This window comes from Perna viridis, chromosome 6 (assembly GCF_037379345.1).
Source record: "Perna viridis isolate PV_CMFRI_1.1 ecotype Kerala chromosome 6, ASM3737934v1, whole genome shotgun sequence".
Taxonomy (NCBI): domain Eukaryota; kingdom Metazoa; phylum Mollusca; class Bivalvia; order Mytilida; family Mytilidae; genus Perna; species Perna viridis.
Window position 1 is genome coordinate 31,748,286 of NC_142450.1, and position 27,930 is coordinate 31,776,215.

Genomic DNA, 27,930 nt, shown 5'->3' on the forward strand with positions numbered 1-27,930 from the left:
ATAAGTTTCATTGTGAAAACTGAGCTTTATTACCCATTTAAAAAGTATGTTTCATCCTTATAATTCCCAAAATAAAAAAAAATGTATTTATCAGGTTTTTTTTAGCTCACCTGGCCTTAAGGCCATGTGAGCTATTTTCATTACTTAGCATCCATCATTCATTGTTGTCATCCATCATCGCTATCGTTATCCATAAGCTTTTCCAAACATCTTCTCCTCTGTTGAATGTTCCGTAGTGTATTTTTAAAAATTCTTGTGTGAGGATTTTTTATCTGGCGAAAAAATGGCAACTGCTACTAAATATAGACAATAGGGGTCAAATTGCAGAATTTTGCAAATAACTCAAAAACAGTTTAACAATTAAGCTAAAATCTGGCAGGGGTAAAATTGTTCAGCTTGATGGGATGGACCTTTGCCAACATTTTCAGAAAGCTGTGTTGATGGAGGTTTGAGTTATGGGTCCTGAAATGGATTTTTTTTCCTGAATTTTACATTTCCAAATTTGAAAATCTTCTCCTCTGAGACAACTGGATATTGGATGGATTGTAACCAAACATGGCATTAATGTTTGTTAGGATATCCATAACAATTGCTGTGTTGAGACTTTTGATCTTGGGATAAACATGGCCACCATGACTAAAAATTAGGAATTTATGGAAATAGCTCAAAATCCAAAGGTTTAGCCCAGTTTTCATGGGATAAAAATGATCAGCATGGCAAATTTTCATTAAGATCTACTGATTGATGTTGGAGTTGTTTCCCTTGCAGAGTAAAAATGACTAAGAGATATTTATTTTATGATATGAAAACCTGGTGGATAATTAAGATGTTCTCTACTGATTAACTGATTCTTGTGATAATAGTACACTAGGGTCAAGAATCCAGCTTTAGAAGGCTATGAAGGCTTATTTTTGACCACTGGAGCAAGTTAGGCTCCGTAGAGCCTCAAGCAATTCATGGAGACTTTTTTAGTGAAATTGATGCCCAGAATTGACATTACAAATGGCAGCATTCAACTGACAATGTGACATGGTTGTCAGTTTCAATATTTGAATAGACATATGCTAATTAGATAGGCATTATTGCAAAATAAAAACAAATGTATGAAGGAAATCACTGTCTGTTCTATGTGTTGTATACACAATGCATAAATGAGCTTTGGTCTCACTAACCACTTCTAATGTTTCCATTACTTTACATCTTAAAAATGTAAGTTTCAAAGTTTCACTGTGAATTCCCAGGATAAATGAGATCTTAAAATTGCATACTATTGCACAGCTGGGAAAATAAGGCTTCAAAATCATTATGCTAATGGTACGATGATTTTAGAAATTCTTCACAAAATTTACTTGAATAAATAATGCTGAAAATCCACATTATTACCTTTTCTGCTAACTGACAGCATGGAGGCAAATTACTCACACATGTAAACAATATTCATACACTTTTGTTGTAAATTACATATATGGTTTTAAAGTACACATTCTCAGCTTTATTTTGACTTCTTTTAATCAGAATACATACAAATAATGCACTTACAATGCATAGGTCTAGGTTCAGTGTGTTTTTGGAACTACACAGGGGAATGGGCATTTGACCCGGTAGTGGTTTATGAGACCTTTCCTTATGTAAATGTAAAATGTAGACTGATTATTTCTAGAACCCACCAAATGAATGGCAGATAATGATTAAGTTACTCCTGGCTCTGCACAGAGAGATAACAATGAACAATGTATATGGGGATCAACCTAAGAAGTTTTCAGATAAGGTAAGATAAAGGAATATTGATTATGTAATAATATAAAACAAGTACTATATTTAAAAAAAAAAAAGATAGCCGACGCAGTAAAATTTTGTTCTTTTTTACTTCTAAGTTTCTACATTTCTTTCAAGAAAATAACACATGGCACGCAGTTTTTAAGGTTCCGATAAAGTTTTTTCCGTTATCAGTATTTTGCCAATCGGGAAAAAGAACTGCGATCAGGTGACTTGCGTTTCCATAGAAGAGTGTCCTTAAGGTCAAAGGGTTAAATGTGATGCTATACCTATTGCGTCGTAAAAATAACTAGAAAAGCAGGAGTACTAATTGGAAAGTGGGAGACAAGGCCAAGATTACACCAATGGAAAAATACATATAACCTGAAGACATTGAAAACATACACAAAAAATTAAAAATAAGCAACTACCTCACTCTCTAGCAGGTCAGTACATTGTGAGGGTATTTAAAATTAGACAAAGTCTGAATTAGTAAATGTCCTTATGTACTGTGTTATGAAACTCTATGTTTATCTATAAACATATATTTATTTATATTTACAGGGGAAAAATTTCATTCAAGAATATATCGCCAGTCATGCTATAATAAAAAATAAGGTATGGTAATATAGCTTCAGATGACAAACAGAAACTTATGTTTTAAATGAGTGCACAAATGAATTTTGTCGATTTGTTTCATTTGTATGCCTTTTGATTGAAAATACTGGTAATGACATCTGCTTCAAATACAGTAGATCATGATTGATATAGTTATGCCCTCAGCAAACAGTTAGGAGATATATAGGTTTCACCTTGTTTGCCTGTCCATCAGTCCGTCTGTCCAAACTATTCTAAACAGCTTACATCATTAATATAAAATTTTGTGGGATGTAATATAACCACATAGAGATGTGCTTACTGTCAGGAATTTATAGTTCTGTTTTGACAAAATGTAGAACTTAGGGGTTTTTCAGCCAATCTTGGTCTCATGCATTGTCCGTAACTGCTCCTCAGTGACTCTCAGGATTGTTATAAAACTTAAAGGGCAGTTAAATTACCATATTGTAAGGTGCATATTTTTCAGGAATTTATGTTTAGAAATTATGGTCTTTGGAACTTAAGCATTTTTCAGCGAAATTTGGTCTGATGTGTTGTCAAAAACTCCTCCTTAATGAGGAGGCAGGAGTTAGTCATATTCTGTTATTGTGTTGTCAATAAAAAAAATATTACTGATGTTGTTTGGTGTTTGGGGTTTTAGAAATGGCAGCAAATTGTCAAAAGTGCATAGTTTATCCACCATAAAGTTGTGTCCAAAATGAATGGTATATCCACATTGGTCCCCAAATCTACAGGGTTCAACAGGCTTTGGGAGGTATTAGTCCTGTTAGGGGGCAATGTCTATTTGTGTGTGTTTTTTTTGCATACATGTCCTAGCATTTTATTTAAAATGACACTACAATCCATGAATCTTCTCATTGAACCATACTTCTTATGGGGCATATGTAAAATAAATGAAATGATTATGTCAGTAATTCTCTTTATACTGTGTTGTCTATCTTTTCTTTAGGAGGTAGCTCAGAGAATACTGACGAACACGTTATGGACAATCCCAGGCAACATAAACCCTGGTATGGATCTGGCTGACCAAAATATTGCCTGTCTACTGACTCATTATTTTATACTAATGTCACAGATTCCAGGGAAGACAACTCTGCTGAGTCCTCTTCAGAGAATTGCTCTTGATCCACTAAGTATGGTGGTTAGTATTTATACCTGTTCCTAATTTAGCATTAAGAGGGATCTATCATTTCATAGTAAGGATAGTGTAATAAGATTAAGCTGAACAGATTTAGGATGACTTTATGATTTTTTGAAATCCAGATTTTATACATTAAACTTTCTACCCATTAATTTCCACAAACAGAAAATTTGTGGATATTGTAGTTTCATATCTAAAACATTATAAACGTAAAATTGCATAAATTGTAAATCAAGAAGTAAATGTGTCCCAATCTCGTGAAAGGCATATTGCTTACCATTGTCCATCTGTCTGTCTGTCTGTTCATTCATTCATAGATAACTCTAAAATCAGGTACCTTAAATTTATTGCTGTCTGATTATCTGTACCCATAAATGTATGTAAGCTCTTTAGATATTAGGATATTGGGAGGGAGCATCAAATGTCCTGTATAAATTCTCTATCATTTGGTTGTTTTATCTAATTCTTGGACAGCTAGATATTTTGTGTATCACATCATGGGACGATGTGATATAAACTAGTGATAGCTAGATATTTTGTGTATCACATCATGGGACGATGTGATATAAACTAGTGATATAGAAAAATTGCCATTGTGATTGGTTTTATGTGTGGTTGTGATGCTTTGCCAATAAAATCTGATTGGACGAAGCAACATTGTTATGTTTCTTGGCAGATGCCGAATGTCAAGCAGACAGATATGCTAAGGAAATTATAGGGAAAAGGTGTTATAATTCATGAATTTTTAATATTGCAAAATATCAACTTGTGTTATTATTACACCACTCACTTTGGAAATGGTGGATATATAGTAATTGGGATGTCCTCCCTTCCATCCGTACTTCCTTCCTTCCATTACACAGGAGGTACCCATCTCTTATTCGTTACTCCTTCTTTACCACTGAATGGAATTGAATGAAACTTTCACAGAACTTAATTACGTATTCCCATTTTGCATCTCCTATTTTAGATTTAGATCTGAATCTAATTTGGGGTTAACATGGACTTTGTCATTTGTGAATATGGGGACAATGGGTGGCTCATCTCTTATTCATTACTCCTCCTATACAACTGAATGGAATTGAATGAAATTTTCACAGGAATTTTATCAGAATCAATTTCGGGGTTTCACACAGCAAAATATGGACTTTGTCATTTGTGAATATGGGGACCCATCTCTTATTCCTTTCTCCTTCTATACCTCTGAATGGAATTGAATAAAACATTCACAGAAACTTTATCATGTTTATTACATGTTCCAATCAGGCATATCCTATTTTAGATTTATATCCAAATCAATTGGGGATACATGGGCTTTATCATTTGTGAATATGGGGACAATGGGGGACCCATCTCTTGTCTATAACACGTCTTGTACCACTGAATGGAATTGAAGGAAACTTTCACAGGGACTTTATCATGTTTATTACATGTTCCTATTATGCACCTCTATTTAGGATTTTGATCCAATTCAAGTTGTAGGTCAGAATGTACATATTACTGAACGGGTAGTTGTAGGTCAGAATGTACATATTACTGAACGGGTAGTTGTAGGTCAGAATGTACTTATTACTGAACGGGTAGTTGTAGGTCAGAATGTACTTATTACTGAACGGGTAGTTGTAGGTCAGAATGTACTTATTACTGAACGGGTAGTTGTAGGTCAGAATGTACTTATTACTGAACGGGTAGTTGTAGGTCAGAATGTACATATTACTGAACGGGTAGTTGGGGTATCTAGTTAGAGAGCATTGCTAACAGGTTTTTTCTAGTTTAATTTCATCATCAAAACAAACTTGCTAAGGCTCTTTTTATAATATTGAAGTTAAGTGATATTTTAGGATATTCAATTTTCGCTCATTATGCAACCTATGATAGATACATTTTTAGTTGTTACACTTTTCCACTTGATGAAAGAATATTGCAGTTTTTAATTATTCATTTCATGATTTTTTTACTTTAACATTGAAAAATAATGGAAAAAAAATGTATATATTGTGCTTTAGCTTGGCTGTTTAATCTGTCATTGTGTATTGGAATATCTGTTTTATTATTAATTAACTGATTAAACAGTTTAATGCTTTATATGTAGACATCCTTCTATCCAACAATGCCCCAGGATGAGCTTGCTGAGATAAAGGAAGCAGTGTTAGCAGCTAGACAACAAAATCCTAATGAAAATTCTGTTTTCTACAGTACGTATCAACAAATCATTTCTGAAGAGGATCAATTCTACAAGCTAAAAGTTTGATTAGTATCTTTTAGTTTCAAAATTTGTAGAACTACAGTACCTGAACCAATCCGTGCAATGCAAATTGCGATCGGTCATCGATCACCTATCAGTTTCCGGTCAGTCATCGATCCGTCAAACTGGTCCATTAAACTGGTGATTGCATCACGTGACCACAGAGCGGTCAATGTATTTTAGGGTTTTACTCTGTTAATTTTACACATATTTACATAATGTAATAGATTTAAGCATCAATTTATACTTTTATTATTTAATATTTCTTTTATTTTGAACAGATATTACGCCATTTTATATAACACAACTGCGATCAGATCGGTCACCAATCATCGATCCGTCAGCAATTAATCAGTCAATGGTTATCGATCCTTCAAATTGTTGCACGGATTGGTTCAGAGACTGTACCTGTACATGATAGAAATGTGTTTCTCATGTAAGCTTTGAAAAATTTTCAACAGTCATTGTCAGTTAGGATCCAAAACACTGTAGGTTATTTTAACATAGTATGGATTTTTATTTACTGCAGCTAACTTGGATACAACTGGACAACTTCATATTTATATGGTGTCTTATATATACATGTATTTCATTATTTGCCTTTTTCATTTCCAGGATGTCCTAATGGTCACCCCTATATTATTGGAAATGTAAGTAAAAAGATAGTGCTTATAGTTGAGAATTTATCATGAATCATCTTTGAAACATTGTAGAGTCTTAAAGATAAATGAAGTATTTGCTATTTAAATGCTAAATGAATTGTGAAATTCATATTTACTGGAGTTTTTAGTATATTGAGAGCTATTGAAATGAATGTTTGAAATCATAACACTGCATGGTCCATGAATGTATTTCCAGTGTGGTCGGCCGACAACAGTCGTTACATGTAAAGCCTGTGGCCGAGAGATAGGTGGGGAGGGATATAACCTCAGACCTGGAAATGAGCTGGATCAGGGGTAAGATAATGATAAAACTTGTCTTTACTTATTGTTTGAGTTCTTTTTTCAGTGTGGCAGGGCATACGTCGTGGCACGTTGTAAGGAGTGTGGCAGTGAAATAGGTGGACAGGGTCATGTGCTTAGACCGGGCAATCTGTTAGATGAAGGGTAGGATTTTGTGTCCTTGCAAAAATGTTTTGTCTCTATGCTTGCTTGGAGCAGCTATTTGATGGAAATTTTTACACTTTTCTGTCTAAAATAACACCCAACACTAGTTCTATATTTAAATTATATTTAAGTTCATACATTGATTATTAATTGATAAAACTTAATATATACATTAATTGCAGTTGTTTTTTTCCCTGGGTGCTATTTTTTCACAATCAATTAAAATTAAACAACTTGACTGGTAATTTACATTTAAATACATATTTGAAGAAATATTGTACAAGTTAAGTCATGTAACTTCCACAAAACTTTGTCTTAATATCCCTTGATCTGAATGTTTCATTTCCACAACTATTCCCTGTTCTATTTTCTGGTGCCTTTGTGATGATATTCTTTGCTTGACACCATCATGCCATTAATGTACATCTGTCTAATACTATGAAGGTAGATCATACCTAATGGATAGATTTCCCAATTTTTTCAAAGAGATGATTTTAAAAACATATTGTAAAATTTTAAAATAAAGATATTGGTCACCAAACATAATTCCGACATAATTGAGCCTTAATATTGGAGATTTTTTTTTACATTTTACGTAAATTCACTGTTTTGTTCACTATAAAAAAAACTGGTTTATAGAATTTTGGGCTCTGTGGAGGCCATAGTAAAGTTGAAATATCATTGTCAGTCTTCCACTGCTTTGAGTGTCAGGACACATGACAAGGAGCGTTGTCCTCTTGGAAAATGTATGGGTCCACAGGGAAGTGTCTTGCTATCACAGGTTATCAAAGGCCATAAATTTTCATCCATAAGTCTTTTTCTTTAAAATTTGTATAAAGAACACTTATGTGGCATTATTTCATATTTCAAAAAGAAAATTGGAGGTCACTAAACTTTTTTTTTGTCATATTAAACTCTCGTTACTTTTCTATAGAAAATGTTCCTGTCAATTATCTTCCCCTTGATAGAGGGTTTTTCAAATTAATGTTTGTAATTTTACCATGTGTAGGTTCATGCTTAAAATGTTTTAAATATTTTAAAGACAATGCTTTTGCATCTTTGCAAACACTATTTGCTCATTGAAAGTAAATACAGTACTTCTGTATGATTTTGCAAGATGACAGAAATAAAAGTTCTGTGTAATAGGTTTGATCTACCTTAATATAATGATATTAATTTACCAATGATCATAATAGCACTCTGTACTGCAAGACGTTAATACTACAGTTGTTGGACATAACTCAGTTCCCAAAATGGCCGACATCATTCTAACTAACGTTTTGGAGCACCATAATAAAATGTAAAAGAGGCTTGAATGAAGTAATTTCACCTACCTTATACTTTTAATACTTGGTTATGAATCCCTTCGACCTCAGTACTGTTCTGATTTGTGCTGGAATTGAATGGTATACGCTCAGAATATAATGGAGTTGAAGGGATGTCCAGATTTCGGCTACAACTGTTTTTAAGTCCTCTGCATTTCTTATCTCACCGATTCTTCTTTGAAGCTTGAATTTGAGCACTTTCTACCCATTTTCAATAATATTCATATCTGGGCTCTGTGGAGGCCATGGTAAAGTTGAAATATCGTTATCAGTCTTCCACTGATTTCAGTGTCGGGACACATGACAAGGAGCGTTTTCCTCTTGGAAAATGTATGGGTCCGCAGGGAAGTTTATAGCTATCAGGCTATCACAGGCCATAAATTTTCATCCAAAACCTCAATATACTTAACACTGTTCATGTTTCTTTTCACTGGTGTAAGGGTGCCAACACCAAAGTAAGTAATACAACCCCAAAACATGACAGAGAACTTCGGTTGGATAGTTTTCTGTACGATACAACCTATTACATTCAGGCCTGAATTTTTCATCAGGTTTACGCCACACATACACTTTGTTGTCATTTCCGATCTCAACTTTTGTCTTATCACTAAAAATTACCTTTTCCAATGTTCTTCCACTGTCTAATGTAATTTTGCGTGACAAAATTGTTTCCTCTTCTCCTGGTTCACTGCAGAAATGGTGGTCTTCTTAGTTACAGGTCGCCGATTGAACCCTTCAAACTTAAATTGTTGTCGGAAAGTTTTAGATGACACTGGGTTCAATGTTTGTCCATTATAAGCCTCAGTTATTTCATTAAGTTTACGCGATCTGACTTCAACAAACGAACAAAAGTTTCCTTTCGTCCCGCATGTCCATTTTTCTTCCTTCCCGTTCGTGGGATGTTTTCTTCTGATCCCCTTTCTCCATACCTTTTGAGAAATTTACTGATGATTTTCCTGTTCTTCTCTGTCATTTTTGCAATTTTATGTCTAGAAAATCCTTGCTCTGTCCGACCTATGATTATTTGTTTTTCCTCTGGTGTCATTTGTTTACACTGCGGTGCCATCTTGAAAGCTGACGATTATTTACCGTACACTTGTGTACACACATAAATAACGTCATCAATTGATAATATGACACAAATGACACATTTGTGACATTTCTAAATTGATTCAAAGGGATAACTCAAAGATAAAAGGTGACAATCTTTCGAGACAGAAAATTTGTGGTTTGACGTCAGGCATTTTGGGAACTCAGTTATGTCCAACGACTGTAGTTACCAGAACTAAACTCCCTGAGGCCCTAAGGAAAGATGAAGCAATTCAGAAAATTTGTTATCATGTTGATGAGGAAATTAATTACAAGCACAGAAAATAATAAGGATGATATTCATTTGGGTTACATTGTTAGACTACAAGTAAGTTATTTCAGGAGACTCTATAAATTTCAGAAGTTCAAGACAAAACGCATGAAAGTTAAGGCTGTTTCAGGGTGAAATTTAAAAAAAATACTTTTTAAGTTGTATTTCACAAAAAATCGTTTTAAAATGATTAGAATTGCTATTATATGTTATCTATGAGGTTTGTTTGACTAAACAGGTTTTAAAATATGTGATTTTTTTAACTTTCAATTTATTGGGATTTTCCCTTGTGTATCACATGATCATTTTCTGACATCCATCAACTCAACCATGAAATGCATTTACCGGACCTGTTAATTGCAACCAAATTTGTTCAAATTTGACATATTGATTATTTGTATTAATGTATTAGTCCTGAATTTTGCTGTAAAAAGAAATGAATCGCCAGATCTGCTGAGAAATTTGTCAGAAATTTGTTGTGCGATAGACTTAGTTAATCGGTCAAAGTTGGCAAAATAAACTATCCTATGAAGTGAATAAAAATTAACAATTTACAATTTACAAGAAAATGTAATGATTATAAAACATAACAAAGATCATTATAAGCACTGAGTCATTTTCTTAAAAAAAGATGTACTATGTGAATCTTGATCTTTCCCCTTTTCTTCTGTATTTTTTTTAAATTTTTTTATTTGTTTGTTTTATTTTGTTTTTGTTAGGAGGTTTGTTTACTTTTCTGCTTAAAAAATCTGACAAAAAAATCCTGAATATATGTAACAAAACAGTTCTGTGAGATACATGTAGCAGTGAAAAAAAAAATTCATACTTAGGTTAGGAAGGGTTAAAATCTTCTCTTCCCTGCAAAAAACACTTATTCAAAGCTGTATTTCAAGTACATTAGACTCATTTAGATTTGACTTCTTATGAGCTAATGATCATATTTTGGTTATTGACACTTTCTGTTCGAATATCCTTTAGTTAACGTTATTTCTGGTGCCCACTGTAGTATTATTGTCAAGAAGAGCTTGATCTTGAAGTGAGCACATCATATATGGCAATTATTTTTTTGATCTCTGCCGAAGAAAATAATTGTTTTTTATTTTATGATCAGCCGTGACAGAACAGAGACAGGACACATCCTTGGTAGAGCAACTGGGTTAGGACCAATCACAGCCCCAGAGAGAAAACTTAGTAGACCAGCTTTTGCCATTCTCAGGCTTCTGACACATGTCTCCATGTATGTTGGGGCCAATCTAAATAAGCAGGTAAGGTATTCAGACATTAATTATCATGTGGATGATGGTACTTCTTCAATAGCGGCTGCTGTAAAAACAATAATTTATTCTATTGCATTTTTCAATTGACAAAACCAAGTAACAAGTAAATTAAATCTACTTTATTTGTTATATTTCTTTGATTTATAGCTTACAGTTTATTGATAAACTTTCAGGCAATATGTCAGTCTGTCAAACCAAATATTAGGGAGGAAGAAGTTGCCACATATCTGATGGAGCATATCAACCTCGATCTTGCCTCAATACAAAATGTTCTTGGCAAAAATAAAGATGATATCTTGGTTTTGATGCACTTCCTACTGGCTAGAGTTATGAATGAACATACCATGAGAGTTATAAGTAAGATTATTGTGTATTAGATCATACTTTTTAGTGAACGGATAAAAAGTACTTTTAATTAAGAGATGAAATTATTATGACTATACAGTAGTGTGGTATTATAATGTCATATAAGGAGTAACGAAATGTATATTGTGAAATCATCCAGGCCTTGACAAGATACTTTAGTATGAAATTTTGTTACCTTTTTTGAAAAACTATAGAAAATTGAAGAATATGAAAGAAAAAAAGAAAACAGCTCAAAAAAGGACATCTTTAATAGCAATATTTGTTCCCATTTTATACACTCAGGTTTATAATGGTCTGCTAGTTGGCTTCATGGAAGTTGCTTTTGATTTTTGTATATTAGATTGTGGCATTCCGAAGTTCAATTATAAACCTCCCTGAGAAAGTAATCTGTTAACTTTTTGACTTCAAAAATTTCCCTTGTAGTTGTATGTTCATTGCTGATGTTAAAGTACTGTAAATGATTTAATCATAAGTAGTCAGACAGAGTTAGGAGTTTTTTTTATATTATTAGATTTTGATGTTGTATTTTGATGATTTCTATTCAAAGGTGAAGCTATTCCACCAAATATCTGTAGTCTGGTTGATAAAGGATCTCGAGCAAAATGGGAGGAGGATTTCTCTAAAAGATATATTGACCCTATTCTTCAGGTGAGTCTAGTTTCTGTTGTTCATACACTGCTTTTTGTGAACTATATTCAGGTCATTTGAAGTGACACAGCTAGCATTTGAATTAGCAGGAGTGTCCACATGCCAAATTGTTACCTATAGAAATAGATAAATATTTAATGTCCCCATGGTTACCAAACAGAAAGCAGAAAGTCTAAATGTCCTTGCTTTCCTACCTATACTTTTGATATTGTTTTAAATCATGATATATTATTTGTAAGATATTTGATTGTCCATCCTTCTGTGTATTTGTCCACACCTTAAACAATAACTCAAAAATGTTTTTAGGAATTTTAATATCAATTTTGGTAGAATATATATTATAATGAAATGGAGCTGTTTTTGGTTTGAATTTTTTCTCAATTTGTGATCAAGTACCCTAGAGCAGCTGTTTATTGTAAGTAGTTGTACCCGAGTATTGACAAGTATATTTCCTATTTTTAGGACATGGAAAATATAATTAAAGCCAACAATACGCAGATTTTGAATGACAAAAGACTTGGTAGGTTTCACTTTTATGATGATGCATAAAAAACATGTACTAATGTAATTGTACCTATTTTTGTGATACTTATTTTTACAAATTTGGCAGTCATGCACTATCCGGGAAATTACGTACATACGAAAAAGAATTTCTACCATTATTCTTCTTGCAAAAACTGCAATTTTTGCAAAAATAAGTACGCAAGAGAATGCTCATAAACCAGTCATCACAAAAATAAGTACCCAAGAATGCTCATAGACCTGTCATTGCAAAATTAAGCACCTGTGAAAATAGGTACAATTACAGTCACTTACATTAATTGGAGACTCACATTAAATGAACATTGTATCTTGACTTGGAAGAAGTGGTTATTACTACAGTAAACTTCCTATGTTCATGTATTTACAGTTTTTCAACAAACAATTTTGTTGCATTTTTGAAGCTTCTACTTCGCTTGCAGTCTGGGTTTTCAGCTTTGACAAGAAAAAAAAAATGGAAATGAAATTTGAATAAAATTTTGAATCATCGGTATTGTATGGATGTGCGGTTTTAGTAGTGGTGAAAGCGCTGATCCCATTGTAAATAATAAATCTTTTTTGGAAATACAGAAAGAACAAATTACCATCAGTGGATTATGATAAGCATCTAATTCATGTAAATATCTTGTGACTTCTTAAGTTCAATGGCATTGGCGATTGTACTCAGAACTTTAATTTCTTCACATGATTAATACACTCACATTCTCTGCGGGAGACTCAAACAAAAAGTGACAATATCCTGCTGAAGCTGTGTCTCCTGTTATCTGCAGTACAAACTTCCTCTGTTATATGCAATTTATATATTATCCATGCAGAAAGATGTATATTAAATGTAAAGAATAGTGCTGTAGGAAGCCTTTTTCATTTCTTTATTACAGGTTCTGATCCACTGCTTCAAATTCTGTATGAAACAGACAAAACCCAGGAAGGACAGGACATCAACATGTTACATGAAGTTCCAGCAGTATGGAGATACAGGGCTATGATAACTGTTAACCATCTACAACAACATATGGATGCTGACAACAGGAAGTTATCTATCCTTAGACTTTTCTTGAAGGAGGTAGACTATTAAAATTATATTTTGATGTGAATGGTATATTTTTACATACAAGTCGGACATTTTCAAGAGTGTTTTTTTTTTAATAGTTTTTCCTGTACAAAGGTTTTTTGCTAGCCGTAAAGTTACATTGCATAGTGTTTAAGTACCAGTCCAAATAAAATTCAGACAATAATCATATTAAAGTGATTCATGATGAAGAAAAATCCACCAAACAAACAATGCTTTTTCAATCTGCATATGCTGAAAGTTGTCCTTTCCATATTCAGATCTGTACTTTTGAGAAAATCATACATTTATCTCCCACTATAATCAACCAAATTGAACAAAATCAAGAATGATAACTCTTTCAAGAAGCTAAGGTCTCACTAACCACTTCTAACGTTTCCATTACTTTACATGTTAAAAAAGTAATTTTCAAAGTCTCACTGTGAATTCCCAGGACAAATGACATCTTAAAGCTGCATACCGTTGCGAAGCTTGGAAAATAAGGCTTCCAAAATCATTATGCTAATGGTACGATCATAGTAGAAATTCTTCACAAAATTTACTTGAATAAATAATACTGAAAATCCACATTTTTACCTGTTCTGCTAACTGACAGCATGGAGGCAAATTACTCACACATGTAAACAATATTCATACACTTTTGTAGTTAATTACATATATGATTTTAAAGTACACATTCTCAGCTTTATTTTGACTACTTTTAATCATAATACACACAAATAATGCACTTACAATGCATATGTCTAGGTTCAGTGTGTTTTTGGTACTACATAGGGGGGTGGCCATTTGACCCGGAAGTGGTTAGTGAGACCTTAAAAACATTTTATGAGTTTTTATGTTTTTCTTTTTTTACATTTTATGAAAGCTTGTGGTATTGTGAGTCTAATAAGACCAAAACTATCAAAATCAGACATAGGACTACAAAGAAATGGTCATTTTTATATCATGCCCCTCAGTGATATTTTCCCTAAATTACTAAAAAATTACAATTTTAACTAACTTGTCACACCAAATTGATACCTATGATAATTCAAGAAGTTGTAATAGTAAATATCATTTATCATTATGAAAAAAGAACAGATTTCAACAATTTATATCATACCTATTTCATTACTGTGTGATTCTTAGTCTGTGCTGTGTGACTATTTGAGTACTTTGAATATCCCAAGCAGTGACGTTGTGTATTTCATGGATGACGTCAAGTTATGAGTCACTGTTACTGATAAAAATCTTGTTGCTATGTTGTTTTTTAAAATACCTTGCACAATGCACCTCTTAAAATATAGCCAGATTACCAATATCACTATACTGATTTTATGGGAAAATGGAAATAATGACCAGGAAAGGCAATTTTCCTCAAATTATGCATTTCTCTGAAATATGCCATAATTTAATTTATGGTCTCACTAACCACTTCTAACGTTTCCATTACTTTACATGTTAAAAAAGTAATTTTCAAAGTCTCACTGTGAATTCCCAGGACAAATGACATCTTAAAGCTGCATACCGTTGTGAAGCTTGGAAAATAAGGCTTCCAAAATCATTATGCTAATGGTACGATCATAGTAGAAATTCTTCACAAAATTTACTTGAATAAATAATACTGAAAATCCATATTTTTACCTGTTCTGCTAACTGACAGCATGGAGGCAAATTACTCACACATGTAAACAATATTCATACACTTTTGTAGTTAATTACATATATGATTTTAAAGTACACATTCTCAGCTTTATTTTGACTACTTTTAATCATAATACACACAAATAATGCACTTACAATGCATATGTCTAGGTTCAGTGTGTTTTTGGTACTACATAGGGGGGGTGGCCATTTGACCCGGAAGTGGTTAGTGAGACCTAATTTTATGTACAATCTATATAAATTTTATCTCTAAAGCACAACACTTAAATGAAAAAACTATGACTTGTAATGTGGTCTGTAACTGATTCTGAATAAGAAATAAAATTGAATTCCTTAGGTTTTTGACATGCATGAATCACCTCCTCTCTGATTTTTAGAAAGACTGCTACTTAATACATGTATGTATAGAGAAACCTGCATTAACCAACCATTGACTAATTTGAAAACCTTATCAGACACTTAAAGTCCCTTTCTATCAATTTAAGTGCATTTTACACCTTGGTAAACCAAAAACCAGTCTTAATTCATATTTTGAAATTAGATCGCTTTCACTGTAAAGTTGTGTCCTTTACAGGAACATCATTTGAGAGCTATTAGATTTGTACCCAGTATAATAAGACTACAGAAGATGCTGATACAGAAATATAACAAGAAACTAGACAGAGCTGAAGCCACCACAATGAAGGTGGAAGATGTCAGGAGGCAGATGAGACAAGGTGAGTTAGACATAGAGAGGTGAAGCCAACTCACTGAAGGTAGAGGATGTCAGGAGGCAGATGAGACAAGGTGAGTTAGACTTAGAGAGGTGAAACCAACTCACTGAAGGTAGAGGATGTCAGGAGGCAGATGAGACAAAGTGAGTTAGACTTAGAGAGGTGAAGCCAACTCACTGAAGGTAGAGGATGTCAGGAGGCAGATGAGACAAGGTGAGTTAGACAGGAGTGAAGCCACCACACTATATATAGAGGATATCAGGAGACATTAAACAATAAATAAAAAAAGCCACCACATTGTAGATAGAGAATGGTAGGAGATATTAGACAGAGGTAAACCCACCACACTGTAGAAAGAGGATATCAGGAGACACTAGACAGATGTGAAGCCATCACACTGAAGGTATGGGATGTCAGAGACAGATGAGACAAGGTGAGTATGATAGAGGTGAAGCCAACACAGTAAAGGTACCACACTGTGGATAGAGGATATCAGGAGATAGATGAGACTAGGTGAGTATGACATTGGTGAGGCCAACACACCAAAGGTACCATACTGTGTATAGAGGATGTCAGGTTATATATTAGACATGGTGAGTATGACATTGGTGAGGCCAACACACCAAAGGTACCATACTGTGGATAGAGTATGTCAGGTTATAGATTAGACATGGTGAGTATGACATTGGTGAGGCCAACACACCAAAGGTACCATACTGTGGATAGAGTATGTCAGGATATAGATTAGACATGGTGAGTATGACATTGGTGAGGCCAACACACCAAAGGTACCATACTGTGGATAGAGTATGTCAGGATATAGATGAGACATGGTGAGTATGACAGTGGTGAGGCCAACCCGCTAAGGCATAGGACTGTTAATAGAGGTGCACTGTAATTTTGACAGATCTGAAGCCATGCCATTGAAGTTATGTGATGTCAGGAGACAGATGAGACTAGGTTAATGTTTGGCACTTTATTTAGAATAAAATCTCAAATGGTCCCCACCATCATTTTCTAAAATAATTGTTCAAGTTCAAATATGATAGTCATCAGGGATGACCATAATTACATTTAGATTCTCTCTGATCTCTTTAAAAAATCAATACACTTAGGATATTTAGGATATGTTACTATTTGAATACATTTTGATTGGACTTACATGTATTCACACTTTCATTGTTTTATTTTATTAGATCGTCGGTCAAAAGAATTTGGAAGTTTACTAGATGATTATGTTGAGGCATGGAACTGTGTCAGAGAATCTCTAGAAAATTATGGTAAGATTAAAGATTAGGTACTGTTTATAAATTTAGTTAAAGTATATAATGAACATATGATATGTGCTCTAATTAGGGTGGAAATTGGTAACAAACTTTGCTTCTTTTATTTAAGAAGGTAGACCTAGGGTAAGGGAAATAACTCTTTAAATCAGCGATATGTTTATTTCATATTCAATTTTACCTAAGACTTTCAAGCTTTCCTTTGAACCTGAATGAAATCAGTCCAAGTTATTTTGATGCTTACATAAAATTGATGTAAAGTGGTGGATACAAATGTTCCAATAGTTTGTAACAGTTGTGTCCCTTACCCTAGGTCTACCTTCCTAATTGATGCCAACTAGAAATTTCTTCTTGGTTCTCAAACCATTTCTTATGTCTGTAAACAAACAAAAAGCACTCAAAACTTTTTCGAGGACAGTGAAAATGTGAAAAGAGTAATAAACAGAACCAAGATTCTAGGGAAAATCAAAAGAATGTAATCCAGGGACAAAGACCAGACATGGAAAACAGACACACACAACAAAGAACATAAAGCAACTAAAATCATACATAGAAAGTAACAAAAGTTAATGAGCAACTAGGAGCATGGACCATGTGTACCAGTAGGGTAATTGTCCTCTGTTTTTCTAGAAACACCCGCCAAGTTGCCCATAAAGATTTAAACTTCTGTAGAAATGCATTCCCTTCATTGATTTCATAAAAAAATGGCCTGAAAAATAAGAAATTTACTGTAATTGGCCTTACTGGTAACAGATTAAATATTTCGTAAAACTTGTAGTTGAATTGTTTAGCCTTTTTCTCCTGAAGAAATACAGTAAAATTTGTTCTATTCTTCTTGTAATGACACAAAATTTAAATGGTTTAAAAAAAAAACAGTGTGTTGGATCGTAGAGGTTAAAAAAAATGGTACATATAAATTTTTAGAAAGATTGCTAAAAGTTGTAAGATTATACAGCACTTTTGAATTCCGTAAACATTTTAATTTTTGCATATTCTGTCAAGTGAATATATTCCCTGGGGTATACATTTTTCTGGTTTCAAAATATTATAAGCATTATATTGTATGTAAATAAATAATTACTGGTAGTGTTTTTGTGTTTTTTTCGTCCTTAGTAGGGAAAAAAAACGAAAATTAGTGCACCTCAAAAATCAATACTTACATAACTCATGTGGAAGAATAGACAAGTTCAAATGTAAAAAGTTTCTCCTAAATTAAATGTTTGTGACTTGTTTTATCTGACAGTGTGTCCAGCCAATGAGGTACTAGTAACAGTAGATGAGAAGTACTGTAGAACGGAGATCACAGAGAAAACACCAATATCTCATCTTATCCCTACCCACAAAGATGCTGGACTGTCATCCTATGTATTGTTGTTCTTCCTACTGAAGAAACAGAATAACTTCCTACAGAATTACTGTTCAAAGTGTAAACTGAAGTAGGTATCCATTGAAATATATATGGTATCAAAAATGCATTGAATTTTTGTCCTGTAGAAAAAAAACAATCTAAAGCTTTATAACCTCAGCCGTACTCAATTCTGAACCAAATTGTGATAAAAAAGCTTTACAGGTTCTAATGAGCAATGATCATACTTTGAGAAAACTTTCACAGCATGTTTAACAGAGCTACAGAAGCCAGCAGAGTGATATACAGTATTAGGTTTCCAGATGGCATTGGTAAAAAATCAGTAAATTTTCAAGGATAATAGCTTTGACTTAGATTAATATGTATTAGTCATATGGCACTCTGATCTCTCTATTGATGCATGGAAGGTTTATCAGAGCAGTCATTATACTGTGAAGAAGCAGTATAATAGTCCTTTCACACTGTCATAGTTTTACTTTTCTGTTTCGTCAACCCACAACATAACTTTGTATGAGCAAATCAGTGGGTATTTCTGGAAAAGCAGAGGATACTCACCCTACCTGTGCACCTGGTCCATTCTCTCAGTTTTTAGTGGAGTCCAGGTTGGTCATTTACTTTTTTTTCTATGTATGTGTTTTTTTGGGGTTATATTTCATGTTCTGTGTTGTCTGTGTTTATTTTCCCTGTCTTGTCTTTATCTTTGGAATATATTCTTTTGACTACCATTAGAATTTTGGTTCCCTTGATTACTTTCAAGCTGCTCAGAATTCTTAAAGAAAGTAGGTAATTGGTATTTAAAGTCAAAGTTTTGCAGACCTGTTTACCCCTTATGATTTCAGCATAGTTACTACGAATTTTGACTACAAATTACGCTCTAAAAATTGTGAATCTCTCCATAATACCCCTGTTAAAAGGACACAGTTCAAGATTTTACAACTAATTTTCATAAGATACAACTAAAACTACATTTTTTCTTCAAGGAGCAATAACAGGCCTGCTTTTTTAATATATTATAGTAGCATGTTAAGAGTTGTACCTTCCTTAGGAAATGGATGACTTTTGATTATAGCTTGATATCCCTTTGCCAATGAAGTTAGGACAAATGAGGCTGCTATTCATTCTTCATTCTGTTACAGACTGTATTGGATTGAGAACAAATCAATGATCATGGAGAAAAATCTGGATCCCTAGTGATTTCCAGAGGCATAGACCAGTTGTTAAGGTTCAGAATTCATTCCAAAGGACTGGTGTATTTCAAGGTCAATTGGCTAAGGTCTTTCATGGTTTCTGCATCCTCTGTATATCATTGGTATAATTGACAAGTTTAATACTACATGTGCATTAAAATCAAAGAACATTAATGAAATGATTCATTGGCTGAAGACTTAACTATTTCCATTGTATTAATTTCAGGGAGGACAGTCTACCAAAAGTACACGTAAAGGATATATCTTCAGCCCATTTAATCAGCTATCATCCAGACAGAGATTTACTTCCCATGGTCTTGGCTAACTGTAACTACTCATTTGAAGTAGGACAGGGGACCACAGTGGAATATAACTTCACAAACCTAGAGAGACAATTGATGGACAGGTTCCTGTTCTCCAAGTCTATTGTTAACAGTATTCAGGAGGTAAGTTGGACAGGGAACCAGACTGGAATAACATTACCAACTTAGAGAGAAAGCTAATTGAGAGGTTCCTGTTTCTGAATTTCATGCAAATGATTCAAGAAGAATTTCTTTCTGCATCCAAGGTTATTTTTCGGTGTGGCAGAAATAGCTGAGTAGTTCTTGAAGTCTTTTGTAAATAATTTGATTGTTTATTTCTCATTGATTATTTTGCTAGCATAACTAACTTTGAGTAGTTTACGCTTGTTCATAAACCGCTTCACAGTTTATAAATTGTGAACTGCCCCAAAGTTGATTACTTTGCACAACCTGGTCAGAAATTGAAAACAATCCTTAAACAGTCTCAGAAGAAGTCAGTCAAGCTAAGGCACAGTTTGGTACTTATAAAAACTCAACTGAAACCAATTCTATAAACATGTGTCTTGATGTGGACACTATTTTAGTTTGAACTAATTGGTGGTTAGACACTATTGTAAGGTCTTTGTCTTTTTTTTTATATAGAGTTCTTTTAAACATTGATGTCTTCCATTTGTAATACCACTTGTATCAGTTTTGTGTTTTGTACATTATCCAGATAGAGACAATTACATATAGATCAGAATCTACTAATGGTGTTGTCCTGAAGAGTCTTTGTAACAGAGAGATACAGGTAAAAACTCATTACATTGCAGGTATTCATTTCTTGTAATGCTCACCAAATGTAAGAATGGTCTTATAATGGTATTCACTCCAAATATTTCGAAGATTATAACAATGCAGATGTACAAACTAAAAAAAAAAGGTTTTATCGATAGTAATTAAACAGATGCTTGTATTGGCTTATTGCAATGGTGTTCTTCAAAAATGTTTAATTCTTTGCTGAAAATATATAAATTTAGGCCATACAATGCAGGGCAGACACTTTTTTTTTCTTTTTTTTTTTGTTGATCAAATTGAATAATTCTTTAAATGTACAGGATGTTGATAAGTTAAATGAAATACTCCATGGTATTAAACTTTACTGATATTAGATGTGGCAAGAAATAAAAGCCATCTCTCCACCACAAGACAAGCTTTTTAATGATCAATATTTAATTACAGCCTCATTTGCATCGTACTTTTTACATTTCTGTCAAGTGCGCAGATGATTCTGTTACTAATTAAGTCGATTCCGGACTGGATACGAAAATTTCCAGATTTTACTCTAATAAAAATCTAGAATATCTTTTTTTTTAGCCCTAGTGAAGAAAAATGGACCATAAGTAAATCACAGGCTTCTTATAGATAGCCTTTTGAAATATATTAATGTATGTCAGAACCATATCTATCTTTTATCTTCTTAACAGGAGAGATTGAATCCTGCTGTTGTTAGTCAGATTTGTTCTGAAGTGAGATTGAAGTCTTACCCAGACTTGTGTGAGAGTCTAGATAAACTAGATATAGCCATCAGTTTCCTCAAATCTGTTGGAGCAAATCCAGATAATTCTCTGTATGACTTCATGGCCAATACATTGAAGATTGACAGCCCATTCCCAAGCACTAAGGTAGTTTCTTTTTGTCAAATACTGACATAAATTGTATTTTGTCCCTTCTTCTTAAGGTGATTGTTCTTGCATGTAGTGGTACCTGAAATATCGTTATTAATACATCATTAATATAGAAATGTTATGATCCTGGTGTAAAAATTTTTGATAGTTCACACTGTGAAATAAATTTGGTAATTTCACTTTCGAAATTTCTCCCCTAAAACATCAATCTGCCAATTAAAAAATTCAGAATTTATGTCGAAAATAGCGATGAAGTTTTCACAAAATCTATATCATAAATAGAATAATTAAGTGTAAGTGTTTGTAAGAACCAGGCAAAATGGGAAAAAATCAGAAACATGCATGTCAAAATCCCAATAATCTGACAATGTGATATTATTTAAGGATTCTTTCTCTATTATACCATACTTGATCTCTGAATCACTGGATTTCCTCAGAAATTGTTCATTAAAAGGTTAGAAAAATGATGTTTTTAACAGAGTTATCACCCTTAAAATGTTCATTTTCGGTGTATTTCAATGAAATCATAACTCATTGCACCAACATAATGCAGAAATAATTGTCTTTTTTCCTTGATTCTGATAGTGCAAATAGTTAAATTACACTATCAAAGTGATGTTTTTTTTTCATAGTATGTTCCATCAACTGCCTGATTCTTAGAGAAACTGACACTTAATTGGTTGTCATGAGTAACCAAAATATAATCACTAGTGCCAAGGAGGGATTAAGATTTAACTTGAGCAATGAACATGTTCCACTTAATCATTAAATCTATGCATTCTTTAACACTTGTGATCATATATTTCTGGATCTTTAATATTTCTTTTTTTAGGCTCAACAAGCAGCTAGATGTAAACACACCATGTCATTGTGGATAACACTTGCATTAGAAAGAGCAAAAGCTTTAGCTAAATATAAAAAGGTAATTAATTATGAAAAAAATGTAAAAACTAATAAAGGTTTGGTCAATTTTACAATAATATACCATGTATGAGAATTGTTACAAAGTTATTGTTTGTGGTGTAATATTTTTATTTATTATTCTGTCATTGTATTCACCATCTTAAAGATATTGATATAATCAGTGTTGTCACTGTAGAAATAATATACAAAGTCACAATTACATTCAATATTACATTTACATATTAATATCATGTTGTGATTACAATGGTTGGAGAATTTAAAAAAAATATATTGCAATGTTTCTTTTATTGCATCAAAATGGTTTGCATCATAATAATTAAGACTTCCATTACCAGTTTTTTACATTAATGAGAAGCAAGGTGTACTTTTATGTGTTTATAAATTAATTTGAGATAAATACTGAAATCTGATTGGTTAAAATAATTTTGTTATATCTCAATGAATAAAAAAATATTGACACACCCCTATTCAGATAAATTCAGAGCTACTTTTCTCATGTTTAAAGATAAAAATATGTTTTAAAATTAATTTATAACAATTGGCTATGATAAAAATTTTGTCTATTGAAAAATAATATAAATTTTCCATGTGTATAATTTGTTTATTGCACTTCGCGCAATAAATAATATGCACATGGAAAATTCATGTTATTTTTCAATAGACAAAATTTTTATCATAGCCAATTCTTAAATATATCTGTACTCAACCTCTTAGAAATTTGGTGTATTTAGTATAAAACAACAAAATGATAACATAAAATGAAAAGAATGATTTTTTTAAGGTATTCGTGATTTGTTTCAAATTTAATAGAATATTTAGTTAGTACTTCTCTGTCTAAGAATCAGGCAATATGTGTATTAGGTGTGGTACATGAAGAAAAATGTTAGTAAAGATATTGATATGTGAAATTTAGTATAACTGCACTATGGAAAAATAACAGGAAAAAATTCCAGCACTTTTCTTTATATAAGCAGTCAAAAAATATCTAAGTCACAGATTCTTCAGGATAAATTGAATACCTTTCCAGTTGTTTTCTAAATGTATTGATTATATTTGTGGCAAAAAAGACCAAAATTGAGAAATATGATGTTCCACCTATTGCCTGATTTTCACACAGATTGGTACTTAAAGCTCTTATGTGTCTCTTCCATCAAGATAGTTTTCCAACTGTTGGAAACTAACCATGCAGTTCTTGTTCAGAAAAGTCTAGTGACATATATCGTTGTATCAATAAGGCTGGTTTGTTTTCCAGAAAGCATTTGAGAGTGTTTCTGACAACTTTAAGAAAATTTTGACTGATGAACAAATCCAAGCTATAGAAGATGTCATCACTAGGTTACCCACAGAGCTCATTGATATACTAGTAGATGTAGTGTTTGAATGTATTGTTCTTAAAGTGGATGTCCCACAGAATGCAGACGATGAAGATTTTGTTGACATGTCCAAAGTGTGGTAAGAATATATAACTACATGTATGATTTGAGTCTAGGGTACAGATTCTCCATAATTTTGTATTGATTTTAAAGAAAACTACTAAATGAAGATTGAAGTTCTCATCTGTACACATCATACACTGTACATAGAGTGTTCCACTTTTTTCGCATTTTTCGCATGTGCAACTTCAAAGACCTTTTTCTCTAAAACCATTTTATAGAATTCAATGAAAGTTGGCATATTTGTACCTTTGAGTATCACACACAAAATGAGTGTTGGGATTTTTAAATCCCACGAAAAACATGGCCACTGTTACTTAAAATAGAACATAGGGGTCAGACTGCAGTTTTTGCAAACAACTCAAAACAGTTGCATTTAGCAAAAACTTTGCAAGGGGTCATATTGTTTAGCGTCATAAGACCAACCTATGCCGAAATTTTCAAAACGATTTGTCTACTGATGTTACATGTAGGAGTTCCAGCTCATGAAACAGTTCTTAAAAAAAATTTTTCACATACAAATTTGAAAATCTTCTTCTCTAAAACCATTTAAGATCATTTAATGAAAAAAAGCATATTGGTTCTTTGGTGTAAAGCTCATAATGACTTGTGAGCTCTACAGTTGTTACATGTACTTCCTAAATTTCCCTTAAGGTTCCCCAATATACTAACGAAAAAAAAAGTCATGTCCTGGAAGTAACAAAAAGTGACTGTCCTTAAGGAGAAAATTCATCATTTCCTTCAATAAAACAAATAAAAAAATACAGGTTAAGATTACTTTTCAGTAAAAATAAATTCATCTTATCCGATAGTTTTCAAGTAATTTTCTAATTTGTTTTACTTATTTAAAGAAGTGAATGTTTTGTTTTTAAAAACTTTGGGAAACATGTGGATATACGTACGTGTATCTCCACTGTTACACTGTTGCTGTTGTAAAGAACCTAACCCACCTTGGAAAAAAAATAATACTCCGATTATATTATCAAAATCAAAGCATAGCTTTTCTAAGATAGGAAAGGCATTCATTTTCTTGTTTCGAATATTTGGAGCTGTTGTCTGAATTTCGTTTACGTCACATGATATGTGTAAAATATTCCCACCATCTGTGGAGAACTGTAATATTTCCAGTATCTGTACATGTACAGATTGATCTGACATGCATAACTGAAATGGATGTTGCTAGAGATGCCCTTAAGGGATAAAAAATGTGAAGTATTGCGAGATGCTATAAAGTTATTGACCATTCTGAGAGCAAGGGATAAGAGGGTATGGGGATGGAATTTTGGGGGCGGGGGAAATTGTTAAAGTTATTCATTTATTGAAAAAAACTACCCCATTAATTAAAAAAGACAGACTTTCAAAGAGAAATACTGATTTTGCTTGCTGCTTAAATATAAATGAAAATATTGCACTTGCGAAGCAAACATGTTCAACCGGGTCTTCCCCTCTTTGTAATGTCCTTTATTATTATTTTATGAGTCCCGCACAGACTGTACATGTATGGTAAAGCTCACGGTGCTCACTGATTTAGGCAATGCCTACCCCATATTAATGTTTTATCAACTTGTCATCATATGTACTTGAATACTATAATACTTAAATGAGTATGCATGCTTTTGTTATTTTGAGATTCTAAAGTTCTCATTTTAATTTCTTATTTTTACAAATGACTCATATTTTTTTTTCAGTTTAAGGGACACTTTGATTGGCTATGTTGATAGCTGCCCATTCCAGGGTGATTTAACACTTGATGATGCATTAATGGAGACTATTCGTCAGCTCCCTTCTGAAAAAGAGAACCCACAAAGGATACTAACAGCTCATTCTGTTGAGGTGTGGTGCCTCCTAAACAAGATTTTTACCAGCAAACAAAAACAGCGATAAGTACATGTGATTTGAGAAACATTTAAATGGATATTGTGACAATCAATTGTATTTATGCGTGCCATATTTTAAACATGGATGTTCCTTACAAAATATAATTATATAAAGTTGAGTGCTTTTGTTGAAGGAAAATTTGCATTATCAGCCATAAATTTAATGAAAATAAGCTTTTGTTTTGCCTGTTTGTTTTGTGATTATTTTGTATTCAGATTAGTTTTGTTTTGATATGCTCTTGAGGGTAATATTATGTTCTAGTAAAAACTAACTCTGAATGCATACTGCTTGAGGAATTGTTTCCATTGAGAAATGGAAGTAGCAAAAAAAAAAAAATGATCTCGGAGCTGCTGATTGATTCATATACAATAATTGGACATGAACATATCTTTTGTATTCCATCATATGTACGTTGACCATTTTGTTTTTCTATGATAATGTGCATGTTTTTTTTTTTGTATTCATGAAATTTGATATTTGTCATGTACAACATACACCATTATTACTCTGCTTGTAAAGATTATTTTGCACTAAACAATACAGTGATTGAGTTTTGGTGGCAAGCAAAAGTTGTTGTGGTTAAGCAGTAGGACACAAGTTGCCTGGCAAGCAGTTGCACACAATTTGCCTAGTAAGCAGTTGCACACAAGTTGCCTAGCAGGCAGTTTCACACAAGTTGCCTAGCAAGCAGTTGCACACAAATTGCCTAACTTTTTGTTTTTGAAGTTTGTGTACCTTCACTTTAATATCCAAAATAAAAATCACTAACTTTAATATCCAAAATAAAAATCACTAAACATTTGGTCATTCTTTTTCTCAATATTTGATATTTTATTTCCCCCTCCTTCCCCCTCCCCCAATGAAATATTCATTGTATTAATCACCTTATGTATGCCTTTGGTCAAATTATTGTATTCCCTGTACACTATTTACATTACTTGTATTTTATTATATAATGAATGATTTCTTCTATAAGTTTACAGGAACACTGAATTAGAGATATTTTATTCTTTTTCTTCCAATTCTTTATTGGATTTGTATTTGTATATAATGTCTGTATTTCAGCTATAAAAAGTAGATTAGCCTTATAAATTTAAGTCGTTTGAAGACACATGATATACTTGCTTTAATCTCTATTAAAATTATGATGTGAAGTCATAAAATTTCTATGTGATAAGCACTGCTAATGGCTAATAGCCTTTCACCTGCTTCACTATGGAGTGCTAAATAAGATGCATACAATCTGTAGACAAATTGAATATAATTTTGTTTAACTTTAGGTAGAGGGTCTTGTACATGTAGCAAGTTCATTTGATTAAGAATTTTTTTTTTATTATTTATGTAAATGGATCAGTGATTGTGATAAAAGTGTAAATGGTGCACAAAGTATGCAGTATTGATTTAAGGAGGTACCTAGGGTGAGGGACATTACTCTTGAAATCAGTGATATGTTTGTATCATATTCAATTTCAGCAAAGTCTGTCAAGCTTTCATTTGAAACAGAATGAAATTAGTCCAAGTTACTTTGATGCTTACATGAGATGAATGCTGAATACAAACGTTCCAATGACTTGTAAGAGTTGTGTCCTTTACCCTAGGTCTACTACCTTAAGTTTTTGTTATAAGTAAGTGTTTTATTGTCTTTGATGTAATTATGTGATCAGAAAGTTTTTGTTAAAGTTTGACTAAGATGTTATTTTATATTTGATAGTGATAAAATATATTGATATGCTCAACGTGTTTTATTATAAACCCACAAGTTCCATGTATCCGTACTTCATTCTTTTCCTTCTTTCTGTTACACTGGAGGGCCAATCTCTTATCCATTACTCCACATACACCACTGAATGGAATTGAATAAAAAATTCACAGAATCTTTACTACATTTTCCCATTGTGCACCTCCTGTTTTAGATATTGATCCAAATCAGTTTTGAGGTTGCACATAGCAAAACTTGTAGATATGGGAATCCAACTCTTAATTGATATGGACGTCAGAAGATGCTTGTTATCAAATGAGGATGTGGGGATAGTTAGTGAGCATTGCTTACTGTTTTTCTAGTTCATAAATATAAAATGAATAT

The 27,930-nt window shown here is 32.8% G+C and overlaps 1 protein-coding gene across 5 annotated transcripts in view; it reads left to right on the plus strand.

The window, feature by feature from the left end:
* The window catches only part of LOC148614562 (E3 ubiquitin-protein ligase rnf213-alpha-like), a 115,084-nt gene extending 87,505 nt beyond the window's left edge, over window positions 1-27,579 (plus strand). For 4 of the 5 annotated variants that reach the window (XM_088588728.1, XM_088588727.1, XM_088588732.1 and 1 more), the window contains exons 75-94: window positions 1,661-1,768; window positions 2,320-2,373; window positions 3,323-3,514; window positions 5,607-5,709; window positions 6,375-6,409; window positions 6,618-6,715; window positions 10,662-10,815; window positions 11,001-11,184; window positions 11,741-11,841; window positions 12,304-12,361; window positions 13,260-13,444; window positions 15,669-15,810; window positions 17,004-17,087; window positions 18,334-18,526; window positions 19,870-20,089; window positions 20,661-20,735; window positions 21,412-21,609; window positions 22,445-22,534; window positions 23,789-23,988; window positions 25,658-27,579. In XM_088588728.1, the coding sequence (XP_088444854.1) occupies window positions 1,661-1,768; window positions 2,320-2,373; window positions 3,323-3,514; window positions 5,607-5,709; window positions 6,375-6,409; window positions 6,618-6,715; window positions 10,662-10,815; window positions 11,001-11,184; window positions 11,741-11,841; window positions 12,304-12,361; window positions 13,260-13,444; window positions 15,669-15,810; window positions 17,004-17,087; window positions 18,334-18,526; window positions 19,870-20,089; window positions 20,661-20,735; window positions 21,412-21,609; window positions 22,445-22,534; window positions 23,789-23,988; window positions 25,658-25,853 (2,670 nt within the window). In that variant the 3' untranslated portion in view covers window positions 25,854-27,579. Of the gene's footprint in view, window positions 1-1,660; window positions 1,769-2,319; window positions 2,374-3,322; window positions 3,515-5,606; window positions 5,710-6,374; window positions 6,410-6,617; window positions 6,716-6,767; window positions 6,866-10,661; window positions 10,816-11,000; window positions 11,185-11,740; window positions 11,842-12,303; window positions 12,362-13,259; window positions 13,445-15,668; window positions 15,811-17,003; window positions 17,088-18,333; window positions 18,527-19,869; window positions 20,090-20,660; window positions 20,736-21,411; window positions 21,610-22,444; window positions 22,535-23,788; window positions 23,989-25,657 lie in introns of all 5 variants that reach the window. The other variant, XM_088588731.1, reaches the window with a different exon arrangement.
* Window positions 27,580-27,930: the final 351 nt, after the last annotated feature.